The 14467-nt window shown below is 46.8% G+C and overlaps 1 protein-coding gene across 2 annotated transcripts in view; it reads right to left on the bottom strand.

The window, feature by feature from the left end:
* Positions 1 to 14467, bottom strand: part of macrod2 (mono-ADP ribosylhydrolase 2) — a 1493168-nt gene that overhangs the window by 1418944 nt on the left and 59757 nt on the right. For both annotated transcript variants that reach the window (XM_072506634.1, XM_072506640.1), the window contains exons 2-3: positions 8945 to 9007; positions 1116 to 1184 (exon numbers count right to left, since the gene is read on the bottom strand). In XM_072506634.1, the coding sequence (XP_072362735.1) occupies positions 1116 to 1184; positions 8945 to 9007 (132 nt within the window). The remainder of the gene's footprint in view (positions 1 to 1115; positions 1185 to 8944; positions 9008 to 14467) is intronic.

Raw genomic sequence — 14467 nt, 5'->3', positions numbered from 1 at the left:
CACTATAGGATAACATGAGTGCCTCCCAGGCGAGAAGTAACGGTGCCGTTGCCAGCAACCGCAACCCTGACCCTTTACAAGAATCTGCTTCCATCCGCACCCACAGAGCCCCCGTGTCCTTACTCAGCCCCACACGTTCTCCGTATTCGCTGCCCAGGAATAGTGCATCAAGTTCGGACAGGCCAAGCCCCCTGGCTGCCACCCCCTTGGAGCACCGCCTTCTTCATCCTTGCTACCTTCCCTGCCCACACAAACGATGAGACCAGCCTGTCCACCCCTCGAAAGAATGACTTTGGCAAAAAGACTGGCAGACACTGGAACAAAAACAAAATATTAATTTTGACTGCCTGCACTTAGCCAGCCAACAACAAAGGGAGACTGTCCCATTTCCCCAAATCCTCCTTCACCCTCCCCACCAGGCTCGTGAAATTTGCAAGTACCACATTTTAAAGTGTAGTTGAAGCAGCTAGCATAGATATACCTGGGAGAAAGTAAGGAGAAAAAACAGATCGGAGGGAGAAAGAAATTTGTTAATGAGGTCAGAGGAAGTAGGATGGGAGGTGACTTGTGTTGAGCACAAACTCTGACAAGGAGCAGAAGGGCTGAATGGCCTGTTTCAGTGCTGTAAATATTATGTAATAGTATGAAGTCATTTGCTCGTCTCAATACTTTTAACTACAAAGGATTCAAGAATGACGCAAGTTTTTAGTCCTAAGTTAGCTGCACCCAGAAGTTGGAACGAATGGAAAAAGTTGAAACTTCTGCAATTTCAGCTACAGAATAGAGCAGAGCATGGAGAGAGGAGAAAAGCCAATCTTTTAGTTTTCGGCATTTGTGAGCAGAATATTTCTGGCATGCTCAATTCAAAAGCTGAAGAGATGCTTTCTTTTTTGACAAACTTTGTCCTCTTCAAACAGTTAGCAAGCATTCAAACAGTTTGTTACTGTTCATTAGAAGAATGCAAATTAAATTCAACCACTCTCTCTATAAGACATAACAAGCCGAATGAAAATATGAATTTGCAAGGTCAGCATGGATTAAGAATTGTTGAAACTCTGAACAGCTTGTAAAGTACACAGAGTGAACAATAACAAGTTCCTTGGTCTTGAACTTACCAGTTTTCTCCTTCAATGGAAAATATTCATCTTGTTCTTTATCCTCCAGCTTCTCTTTCGGGTATATTTCTGTTATGGATGAATTGTGGGGGGGGGGGGGGGGGGGGGAACACACAAATAAGTCACAATATCACCACTCTGTACACTTAATACTCAGACTGTGAGTTCTAGAAAGATAAAATGTCTAAAAGAAAATTTCAGGGTTGGAATTGGAATCTAGATATTGTACAGCAACAATGATAGGGAAGATGAAAACATGAAATTTCAATAACAATAATTTACTGGACTAATATTTGGAATGGATGGGTTGTCTAAAGAGGAAACGTTGGACAAGTTAGGCTTGTATTTATAGAATAAGAGGTGACTTGATTAAAATGTAGAAGATCCTGAGGGATCTTGACAGGGTGGATGTGGAGAGGATGTTTCCGTTTGTGGGAGAATCTAAAACTAGGGGTCTCAGTTTAAAAATAAGGGGTCGCCCATTTACAGTAGCACAGTGGTTAGCACTGTTGTTTCACAGCGCCAGGGACCCGGGTTCAATTCCCAGCTTGGGTCACAGTCTGTGTGGAGTCGGCAGGTTCTCAGTGGGATTCCTCCGGGTGCTCTGGTTTCCTCCCACAAGTCCTGAAAGACGTGCTTGTTAGCTGAATTGGACAGTCTGAATTCCGCTTCAGTGTACCCGGACAGGCACCGGAGTGTGGCAACTAGGGGATTTTCACAGTAACTTCATTGCAGTGTTAATGTAAGCTTACTTGTGACACTGATAAAGATTATTATTATTTCAGACAACTGTTAGGAATTATTTTCCTCATAAGGTGGTGGAAGCAGAGTTCTTAAAATATGTTTTTAAGGGAAAGCTAATTTGAATCTTGATAAGAAGTGGGGGGGGGGGGGCTGAAAGGGTACCAGGAGTAAGCAGGAATGTGGGGTTGAGGTTGCAATCAGATCAGCCATACTGAATGGTTTTGCAAGCTCAAGGGGCTTAGTCCTGCTCCTAAATTTGTTATGTCCATACGTACGTATTAAAATTGTAGCCACAATCCCTTCAAATCGTCTCTCTCTATCCTCTACCACCCGCACGCACGCACACCTCGTTCAATGATTCGGCTCATCCTCGCCCTCGTGAGGTGTGCTCTGTATACCACCTTCAGCTGTATCAGCCCCAACCTCGCACATAAGGTGAAGGCATTTACTCTCCGGAGCACCTCACACCAGAACCCCTCCTCTATAACCTCTCCCAACTCTTCCTCCCACTTTGCTTTGATCCTCTTCCAAAATAGCTCCGTAAACCACTGACACTACCCCCTTCTCCAGTCCCCCTGTCGTCAGCAACTCCTCCAGCAATATGGAGGCCGGTTCCACCGGGAAGCTCTGTATCTCCTTTCTGGCAAAATCCCGAACCTGTATGTATCTAAACACTTCCCCCCGCTCCAGCCCATACTTCGCTTCCAGTTCCTTCAGTCCTGCAAACTGACCCCAAAAAACAAATCTTTTAGCGTCTCAATCCCCTTCTCCTCCCATTTCCATCCCACCTCCCTGGCTCAAATCTGTGGTTCCCCCGAATCGGCATTTCCCTTGACCCTGCCTCCAACCCGAAGTGTTGGCGAAACTGCCTCCAAATTGTCAATGAAGCTATTATTACCGTTCTCCCTGAGTATTTCCCTGGAGTATCGGGAGCGGCGCTGTTGCTAGTGAATTCAGTCCCGATCCCCTGCACAAACTCTCCTCCATTCTGACCCACTGGGAATCAACCCCTCTGACCCAGCTCCGCACCTTCTCCACATTCGCCGCCCAGTACTAATACATCAGGTTCGGAAAACCCAAACCCCCTGCCTGCCTTCCCCTCTGGAGCAGCACCTTTCTCACTCTGGCCACCTTCCCTCCCCATATGAACGACGTAATCCTTCCCTCAATCTCTCTGAAAAAAGCCTTTGGCAGGAAAATCGGTAGGCATTGAAAAATAAACAGAAATCGCGGCAACACGTTCATTTTAACCGTCTGTACCCGACCCGCCAGTGACAGAGGGAGACCATTCCACCTTGCCAGATCGGCTTTCACTCTCCCCACCAAACTAGAGATGTTGTACCTGTAAAGCTCCCCCCCCACTCCCGGGCAACCTGCACCTCCAGATACCTAAAGTGAGTCCCTGCCCTACGGAATGGCAGCCCCCCACCACTGCCCCCACCCCCGGCCGAGACACCACACAATACTCACTCTTGTCTAGATTTAGTTTGTACCCCGAGAAAGACCCAAACACTCGAAGCAGCTCCAATATTCCCCCTATCGACACACTCGGTTCCGACACGTATAACAGCAAGTCGTTGGCATACAAGGACACCCTATGCTCTATCCCCCCGCCCCACGGCTCAATCGTAAGTGCAAACATCAGGGGGGACATAGGACATCCCGGTCTCGTCCCACGGTGGAGAGAAAAGTATCTCGAGCTGATATTGTTTGTGCGGACACTCGCCCTCGGCTCCTTATATAGGTTTACCCAGTTCACAAATCTTGGTCCAATCCCAAACCGCTCCAGAACTGCCATCAAGTACCCCCATTCTACCAGGTCAAACGCCTTCTTGGCGTCCAATGCCACAACCACCCCTGTTTCCTTCCCCTCCGGCGGTGCCATAACGGCGTTCAATACCCTCCTAATGTTCGAAAAGAGCTGCCTCCCTCTCAGGAACCCCGTCTGATCCTCACCTATCACCTTCGGGAGGCACTCCTCCAGCCTACCCACCAGTACCTTCGCCAATACTTTTGCGTCCACATTCAGAAGTGATATGGGCCGATACGACCCACACTCCATCGGATCCTTATCTTTTTTTAGCAACAGTGAAATCGATGCCTGCCCCAAGGTTTGTGGCAACACCCCCTTCCCTATCGCCTCTTCAAACATTCCCACCATCAGGGGTGCCAGCTTATCCTTGAATTTTTTATAATATTCCACCGGAAACCCATCCGGCCCTGCCACCTTCCCCGACTGCATCCTCCCAATCGCATCCTTTATCTCCTGCTCCACTATTACTCCTACTAATGGAGCCCTGTCCCCCTCCCCTAACCTCGGGTACTCCAACCCATCTAGAAATTCTTGCATCTCATGGTCTCCCCCAGGTGTCTCTGACCTGTACAATATCTCATAAAACTCCTCAAAAACCTTGTTAATCACATCCGGAGCCACCACCAACATCCCTGCCCTATCCCTCACCTGAAGAATTTCCCTTGCCACTGCTTCCCTCCGGAGCTGACCTGCTAACATACTCCTTATCTCCATGTTCATAAACTGCAACCCTTGCTCATCCCAGTTGGCGCACTGCCTTCCTGGTAGACAGTCGGTCGAAGCTCGCCTGTAGTTCCTTCCTCTTTTCCAGCTTCGCCGGGTCCCCATCCTCTGCATACCTCCTATCTAACTCCAACATCTCATCTATTACCCTCTGCCGCTCCAACCTCTCCTCTTTGTCCACCATGGCCTTAAACAAAATTACCTCACCTCTCACCACCGCCTTTAGAGCCTCGGTTGAGGCTGCCTTGGTTCCCCAAAAGTCCCACATCCAATTTCCACCCCGGCCTCTGCGCTACCCCCTTCTCCAGTACCATATCCACCCAGTGCGGAGCATGATCTGACACTGCAATTGCCGAGAATTCCAACCCCTTAACCCTGTGCCTCGGCGTGGCAGGGGGACCTGCTGAGTTTTTGGCCCTGGAAAACGGGGGGGGGGGGGGGTGACGGGTTCTACGTACAATAGTTGTAGTTGATTTATTTTGCATTTTGTGAAGTTGGTTACCGTTGACTGCTGAGGGTGGGGTCGGGGGCTTACTGGTTTGGGGGGGGGGGGGGGGTTTGTGGATTTGTTGTAAACTGTATAAATCTTAAATTTGTGCAATAAAAATACTTTTGTTTAAATCCCATGATTCCACATGTCCTTTTAACCACTTACTCAACTGCCCTTCCACTTGCAATGGTTTTGCACATCTACCCCAGGTCCCTTTGCTCCTGTACCCGCTTTTACAATTGTACGCTTTATTTCACATTGCTGTTTCAATAAATCTCAAAGCTGCTTCCTGTTTTCTACAAGAGTTTACTTAGGCGGGGAGATGAAAAAGGTTATTTTAATTTCTCTTACAATATGAATTTAGGACCTTCATTTTTTCTATCTGCATGCTTGGTGTTCCATCATCATGCTTCTGGACATCCACAGAGTGGGGTTATTAAGGGGAAGGAAAGATATTAGGGGGGGAAAAAAAAAAAAGAGGATGGCAGATTTCACTGCAATTTTAACTGGAGTGCCAGTTAAGCATTGCAGATTTGTATAAAGATACAGGTTTGATCGTTCCAATAAAAATTGAGACACAATATCAGGTTAAATACCATGGTGTTTTACACAATTTCCGACTCCATATATTTCAGATTAAACACAAAGTACAAGACAGCCTGCATTGGGAATCATAATGCTCTGTTCTGAGACTTCTGACATTGAATTTGTCTCATTTGTAATGGAAGCAACTCCTGCAAGATGGGAACAAAGCTGCACAAAACTTTAAAGTAACTAAACACAACCTTCTGCTTACATAGTTACAACAAAGTTGTCAAGAGATTTTATAATTTCCATCAAGAACAAGGAGGCATCAATTTAGGATTAGAACCAGAAGCAATTGCAAATGAATAGAATACTATACCAGAATAATTCTGGCAAGTAGCTATTACTAATATTGCTTCATGTAGCTATTTGGCAATGAATAAGAAATAAGCTTGGAAATCTGAAAATCCCCATTATTGTTATTTCACACCCGGGCCCTACAACCCCCAGATATCCCTCGACACCTCCAATTTTATCATCTCGTGCTCCACCATTGTCGGCCAAGGTCCGAGGCTCTAAAATTCCCTCTTGAACCTTTCCTCCTCTATCTCTCTTCTGTCTGTTAAGATGCTCTTTGTAACCTCCCCAAATATCTAGTTGTGTGGCTCAATGTCAAATTCTATTTGATGACACTCCTGTGAAGTGTCTCAGGACATTTTGCTACCTTAAAAGGGCCAAGTAAACACAAGTTGTTGTTGAAAAGGACATGAAACTGGTTAGGACTTAGTTAACGGCAAATTATCAGTTGAAAACATTTCTAGGCGCAATTAATTTCCTCTTAAGTCCTCTTTCAATAGCACTCAACTTTCTGTATTCAAAGGGCAAGGGTGAAGATCTACACTGACCTATCTGTCATAGGTACTCAAAAGCCAACTCCAAGAAGGTGTAGATAATAAGTGTAGGATCTTCAATTCGAGAGGGGAATTTAGGAACTCAAATCTATATTACTCGGTGATGCAGCAAGTTGCAATTTAATGTCTGTAACTAAAAAAATGGCATCTTGCTGAGTGAACTGTACATATAAACCATTGTGTCGTACTTGTAACAAAATGAAGTGTAAATTGGTGAATATAGTTCCCATATATAAACAAAGCAAATAACTTATGAATAGATTACTATATTTTTTGCAAACATAAAGAAACAGGAGTAAGCCATAGAGTCCCTAAAACGTGCTGTGAAATTCACTAAGATCATGGCTGATCTTTGACTTCAACTCCACTTTCCTCCCTATTCCCATATCCTTGATTTCCTCAGTGCCCTAAATTTATCGACCTTAGACTTGAACATACTCAATGACTGAGCAGCCACAGTTCTGAGGGGTAGAGAATTGTAATCCATTTTAATGAAGAAATTTAGCCTCATCTCAGTTCTAAATGGTTGACCCCTTATCCTGAGACAATGACTCTTAGTTCTAGATCCCCTGCATGGTGGAAACATTGCAGCCAAGTTACAAGAGATAATTACCTCATTATAATTTCTCTTGAACCTTTTAGCAAACTATGTACAATGAGGAAAAACCTAGTTTCTGATTTGTAATTTCACAACATCAGGATATAGCCTTCCCCAGCAGAACATTTGAGAAGAGTCATACAAACCTGAAGCGTTAACTTCTGCTTCTCTCCCCACAGATGCTGCCATGTCTACAGTTTTCATTATTGAATATTTTGGAAGCTTTGTTAGATTAGGAATATAGCGAATTCCAGTTGACTCAAGCCCTTATATAACTATTTGAGATACTCAATCAAGGAGGTGTAAACATGCTCCTCTTGCCTCTTCAGACTTGCACTGGAATTCTATCAGTGAAGATGAGGGCTCGAAATTTTGGGGATCCACATCCAATAATCAGGTTTCGCTGGACGCTTTCTAAAACAGGCACTAATCGGGTCTGTTTTAGGCTCCTTGTAGAAATTGGGTTGCAATGAGTGGACTTGACTACTGTAAACATAACACAGCAGCATTCCTTCACACTTTTTCAAAATATAAATGTTCACTTAATTCATAGAATTTACAGTGCAGAAGGAGGTCATTTGGCCCATCGAGTCTGCACCAGCCCTTGGAAAGAGCACCCTACTTAAGCCCACATCTCCATCCGATCCCCATAACCCAGTAACCCCACCCAACCTTTTGGACACCAAGGGGCAATTTAGCGTGACCAATGCACCTAACCTGCACATCTTTGGACCGTTGGGAGGAAACCGGAGCAGCCTGAGGAAACCCACGCAGACACGGGGAGAAAATGCAAACTCCACACAGACAGTCACCCGAGGCCGGAATTGAACCTGGGACCCTGGAGCTATGAGCCAGCAGTGCTAACCACTGTGCCACAGTGCTGCCCCTTTTGGAGAAAAAAATCCACTAAGAAATAAATCCAACAAGAGAGAATCAAACAATCACCCCTTGACATTCAATGGCATTACCATCACTGAATTCCCCACTATCAACATCCTCGGGGATACCATTGACCAGAAACTGAACTGCACTTGCCATATAAATACTGTGGCTACAAAAGCAGGTCAGAGGCTATGAATCTTGCGATGAGTAACTCACCTCTGAACTCCAGGAAGCCTGTCCACCATCTACAAGGCACAAGTCAGGAGTGTGTGATGGAATACTCTCCACTTGCCTGGGTGAGTGCAGCTCCAGTAACACTCAAGAAGCTCAACATCATCCAGGTCAAAGCAGCCCGCTGGATTGTTCCCCTTCCTCAAGAATTCACTCCCTCCATAACCAATGCATAGTAGCAGCAGTGTGTACCACATACAAGATGCACTGCAGGAACTCACCAAGGCACCTTCAGCAGCACCTTCCAAACCCACAACCACTACCATCTAGAAGGACAAGGGCAGCAGACACAAGGGAACACCACCACCTGGAAGTTCCCCTCCAAGTCACTCACCATCCTGGCTTGGAAACACATAGGCGTTCCTTCACCGTCACTGAATCAAACTCCTGAACTCCCTCCCTAACAGCACTATAGGTGTACCTGCACCAGAAAGACTGCAGCCATTCAAGAAGTCAGCTCACAACCATCTTCTCAAGGGCAATTAGGGATGGGCATCAAATGTTGGCCGAGGCAGCGAAGCCCACATCTTGTAAAAATGAACTTTCAAAAAGATATAACCGTTCCAATGAAAAGAACACATATAAAAGGTGCATGTTTTGTCATTGTATGTGAAATAAACGGGATGTGTTTGTGCTAGTGGAAGGCTTACTACCATCCAATCTCTTCATGTTAGCTGTCAAACATGCTAAAGGTCAAGAATATAAACAAGTAGGTTATGCGTCCTTTAGGTACAGCTCCTGAACATGTCTCAGTTGATCTAAATCACACTTATCACAATGCTCAAATATATGATATTTCTACATTACCTTGTGTTTATTTCTGTACTCAATTCTTGATGTCTTCATTAATTTTGAAGGACCCGTTAAAATTAAATCCCAAAACTAAGCAGGCTTCAAATAAAAGCGACTTACTTTTTGCCTCTTCTCTCCATACTGAAATATCCTTCAGCTGTACAATTCCATCATCGAAAGAATCTGTAGTAAGATTTAAAAAAACATAATTTCAAGGTGTTAAATACAAATTTTAAAAATAAGTTCGTGTATGAGCACCATTTGGCAATTTTACATTTCGATGCCAACAGATTGATATCTCACATGCCGTAACAAACCTTCCCTGATTTGTTGCTGCTCCCTCCTCTTTGCATAATTTTAACTAGATTTAACCAGCAGAACCAGTACCTTGGTAGCATAATCCAGATGAAGACATTGGGGTGCTGCCTGTAAGTGTGCATCTGATACGGGGAGTACATTACAATCCCAAATGAGAAAATATAAATTTTCGATGCAGTGGAAGGTGTGTATTAACATGTGGCAGATGGCGCTTAGGGTAGATAAACATACTCTAATGTTCATAGGTAGGAATAATGCCAGTCATGTGCATGCCATACCGGATTCTGAATTGAAATCTTTTGAGCAGGAAAGAGGCCTGGATATTAGAGTCCACTTGTACCTAAAGGCTCACAGATCATGCTGAAAGCAATGAAGCATTGATTCTCAAATGCAGAAAGAGACCATTCAGCCCATTGTGTCAGTACTGGCTCTTGGAGAGAGCTGTCCAATTTTTCTCCATAGTGCTCAAAATTAGTCATCTTCAGTTGCCTTTAGAAAGTTTCTACGGAATCTGCTTCTACCATCTTTCATCGTGCCCTCCAAATCACAAAAAACCTATGTGAAGAAATTTGTCTGGTTATTTTGCCAATTTGTCCTTCAGTTACTGACCCACTTACCAAAGCAGCGGAGCCAGTACTTAAAAATTTCTTTGGCCTCCGGTGTCCGTGCTTCCAGGTTGAGCTTTTCTGGCTAGTGACCGGTGTCCATCCTAACGTACTCCGCTTATTAAATTGTAGTACCCTCAATAACGACACGAGAGTGTGGAATGGTAAATTAAGACTTTAATAAGCAGAGAACTAGCCAGCTAGAGATGAGTGCTCACTGAGTGCCACTTACAAGGAATCACCTTATATACGGCTCCCTGGTGAGGAGAGCCGGAGGTGGAGTCTCCCAGGGTTCCAAACCCAGTCTTAAAGAGGCATCACCTACATGGTGTTAAGGGTACAGTAACCATTCATCACAGGTACAAAACTCCTTCCTGTTATTTCCTTTATTCCCATTTATTTTATTTTATTATTTTTGGTCTGTGGACTCATAATTGGAATGTGCCTTTCAACAGAAGACACTGTTGAAACAGCCTGCTTGCTGTTCCCAAGTTTTGTGTTTTGGATCGGAGAAACCAGACTCCTCCACACCAAGTGGATCTTAGAAACCAGCTTTGGAGGAACTCGATTCGATTGATTAACTGGCAGCCGGTGGATTGGCCAGGCACAGTGTTCTGCCTAACAACAGTCAGTGATTGGTTCCTTCGTAGTGCTTTCTGCGTGGAAGTTTATAGACCTTGAATGCAAAAGGAACTCCCTCGCTCCCCAATGCTTGCAGAAATGAAAGAACTGCTCTATTGTTCTGAAGGCAGTGAGTGCCTGGCACATCCTTCGCTGTGAACCTGAAATGATGCGGAGTCTGCAGAGAAAATAGACAACCCTGCCAGAGAAAATCATTTCAAGCCTAGAAGGCAGAAACAAAAGCCTGAACTTCATAAAGACATTGACTGAAAGTCATCTTGTGCATCAAGGATCCTTATCCTTTTATTTTTCACATATTTTCTGTCCCTTTCCCCTCAGTGTTTGATGGTCTGTATCTGTTATTTAAAAAAAATATTTTTTATTCTCCTACTTTTTCATTTTCTCCCAAATTTACAACGAACAATAAACAATAATCAGTTACGAATGTAATGTCAATCCCCACATCAATAACAACGATCCCATCCTCCCACCAAACCCGACATTAGCCCGCATGATAACATAAACAAATGACAAAAAGGAATCAGGAATCACCCATAGTCACCATTAACACATACCGTCCCTATCCCCCCCAAGCCTCCCAGCCTCACCCCTAATGTTCAATGTGATCCAATTCGTCAAAGTGCATAATAAATAACTCCCATGAATTGTAGAACCCCTCCATTTTTCCCCTCAGTTCAAAATGTTTTTTTTTTTTTTTAATTTAGAATACCCAATTCATTTTTTCTAATTACAGGGCAATTTAGTGTTGCCAATCCAGCTAGCTTGCACATTTTTGGGTTGTGGGGGCGAAACCCACGCAAACACGGGGAAAATGTGCAAATTCCACACGGACAGTGACCCAGAGCCGGGATCGAACCTGGGACCTCGGTGCAGTGAGGCCACAGTGTTAACCCACTGCACCACCGTGCTGCCCTCCCTCAGTTCAAATTTGACCTATTCAAGAGTCAAGAGTTCCAGCAGGTCCCCCCGCCACGCCAGGTCACAGGGTGGAGAGGTTGATCTCCACCCTAACAAGATCCGCCTTTGGGCGATCAACGAGGCGAAGGCTACAACCTCTGCCTCCACGCCAGTTTCCAACCCTGGCTGGTCCGACACCCCGACTATGGTCTCCTTAGGGCCCGAGTCCAGTTTCATGTGCACCACCTTGGAGGTTACCCTTTTAAAAAATATATATTTATTCAAATTTTTCAACAAATTTTCAACTAAACCACCCCCCAACAAAAAGAAAGAAACAAGAACACAACAATCAGAAATTATACATTGGATTTCCCCCATGTACAATAACCCCCCCCATATAACATTTAAAAACACAAATAGGGAAACCCCCCCCTCCCAACTTCACCCAAACGCCACCCCAAGAGAAACCCCCCCCCGCCCGCCCTTGGGCTGCTGCTGCTGACGTCCTCCTAACGCTCTGCGAGATAGTCTAGGAACGGTTGCCACCGACTGAGGAACCCTTGCACAGACCCTCGCAAGGCTAACTTTATCCTCTCCAGCTTGCTGAACCCTGCCATGTCACTGATCCAAGCTTCCACACTAGGGGGCTTCGCATCCTTCCATAGTAGCAAAATCCTCCGCCGGGCTACCAGGGACGCAAAGGCCAGAATACCGGCCTCTTTCGCCTCCTGCACTCCCGGCTCGTCCGATACCCCAAATAATGCCAATCCCCAGCTCGGCTTGACCCGGGCATTCACCACCTGGGCCATAGTCCTCGCAAAACCCCTCCAAAACCAATCCAGCCCAGACACGACCAGAACATATGGACGTGATTTGCCGGGCTCCCCGAGCACCTCCCACATCGGTCCTCCACCCCAAAGAACCTACTATTTTTTTTAAAATATATATTTATTAAGGTTTTTTAACACAATTTTTCTTCCTTACAAACAATAACCCCCCCACCCGTAACAAAAAAAAAAACGAGAAATCGTGCAGAGCAAGATATATACATGGCAAAATGATATATTTGCACAGCTTTGTACACTGGCCCTCTCCCGTACGTGCCAGTTTCCCCAACCCTTCAGGTTATCTCTTGCTCATCCACCCTCCCAAGCAGTCCCCGTCCCCCCCCCCCCCCCAAGGTTGCTGCTGCTGCTGACCGACCTTTCTCTAACGCTCCGCGAGATAGTCTAGGAATGGTTGCCACCGCCTGTAGAACCCCTGCGCAGACCCTCTCAAGGCAAACTTAATCCTCTCCAACTTTATGAACCCAGCCATATCATTTATCCAGGCCTCCAGGCTGGGGGGCTTTGCCTCCTTCCACATTAGCAAGATCCTTCGCCGGGCTACTAGGGACGCAAAGGCCAGAATGCCGGCCTCTTTCGTCTCCTGCACTCCCGGTTCGTCCACTACTCCAAATATTGCTAGCCCACAGCTTGGCTTGACCCGGACTTTCACCACCTGAGATATTGCTCCCGCCACTCCTCTCCAGAACCCCTCCAGTGCCGGGCATGACCAAAACATATGGACATGGTTCGCCGGGCTCCCTGAGCACCTTCCACATCTGTCCTCTACCCCAAAGAACCTACTCAACCTCACCCCCGTCACGTGCGCTCTGTGGACCACCTTAAATTGTATCAGGCTGAGCCTGGCACACGAGGAGGAGGAATTAACCCTACCTAGGGCATCAGCCCACAGACCTTCCTCGATCTCCTCCCCCGGCTCCTCCTCCCATTTACCCTTCAACTCTTCTACCAGCGCTTCCCCCTCTTCTTTCAACTCCTGGTGTATTTCCGACACCTTGCCCTCCCCGACCCATACACCCGAGATCACCCTATCTTGAACTTCTTGTGCCGGGAGCAACGGGAATTTCCTCACCTGTTGCCTCACAAAAGCCCTCACCTGCATATATCTAAAGGCATTTCCCAGGGGTAACTCAAACTTCTTCTCCAGTGCCCCTAGGCTCGCAAACGTCCTGTCGATGAACAGGTCCCCCATTCTTCCAATCCCCGCCCGATGCCAGCTCTGGAACCCCCCGTCCATCTTCCCCGGGACAAACCGGTGGTTACCCCTGATCGGGAACCACACCGATGCTCCCATTGCACCCCTGTGCCGTCTCCACTGGTCCCAGATCCTTAGCGTTGCCGCCACCACCGGGCTCGTGGTATACTTTGTCGGTGAGAGCGGCAGCGGTGCCGTCACCAACGCCTCCAGGCTCGTTCCTTTACAGGACGCCATCTCCATCCTCTTCCATGCCGCCCCCTCTCCCTCCATAACCCACTTGCGGATCATCGCCACATTGGCTGCCCAATAATAGCCACACAAATTCAGCAGCGCCAGCCCTCCCTGTCCCTGCTACGCTCCAGAAACACTCCCTCGGGGTCTTATTCGCCCACACAAATCCCATGATGCTCCTGCTTACCCGTTTGAAAAAGGCCTTGGGGATCATAATGGGAAGGCACTGGAACACAAAGAGAAACCTCGGGAGGACCGTCATTTTGACCGACTGCACCCTACCTGCTAGTGAGAGTGGCAGCATATCCCATCTTTTAAAATCCTCCTCCATCTGCTCCACCAACCGCGTCAAATTGAGCTTGTGCAGGGCCCCCCAACTCCTAGCTACTTGGATCCCTAGGTACCGAAAGCTCCTTTCCGCCCTCTTCAGCGGTAGCTCGTCTATCCCCCTTCCCTGGTCCCCCTAGTGCACCACAAAGAGCTCACTCTTCCCGACGTTGAGTTTATACCCCGAAAAGTCCCCAAACTCCCCAAGGATCCGCATGACCTCCACTATCCCCTCCACTGGATTCGCCACATATAACAACAGGTCATCGGCATACAACGACACCCGGTGTTCCTCTCCCCCCCGAACCAGTTCCCTCCATTTCCTGGACTCCCTCAGTGCCATGGCCAACGGTTCAATTGCCAGTGCAAACAACAAGGGGGATAAGGGGCACCCCTGCCTCGCTCCCCGGTACAGCCAAAAGTACTCCGACCTCCGCCGGTTCGTAGCCACACTCGCCACTGGGGCTCTATATAGCAGCCTGACCCAACTGATGAACCCCTCCCCAACCCAAACCTCCGCAGCACTTCCCAAAGATACTCCCACTCCACCCGATCAAAGGCCTTCTCCGCGTCCATAGCT

The sequence above is a fragment of the Scyliorhinus torazame genome, chromosome 1 (assembly GCF_047496885.1).
Source record: "Scyliorhinus torazame isolate Kashiwa2021f chromosome 1, sScyTor2.1, whole genome shotgun sequence".
Classification (NCBI taxonomy): domain Eukaryota; kingdom Metazoa; phylum Chordata; class Chondrichthyes; order Carcharhiniformes; family Scyliorhinidae; genus Scyliorhinus; species Scyliorhinus torazame.
The sequence above is the reverse complement of the archived record's forward strand: the minus strand, read 5'-3'. Positions and strand labels throughout refer to the sequence as shown.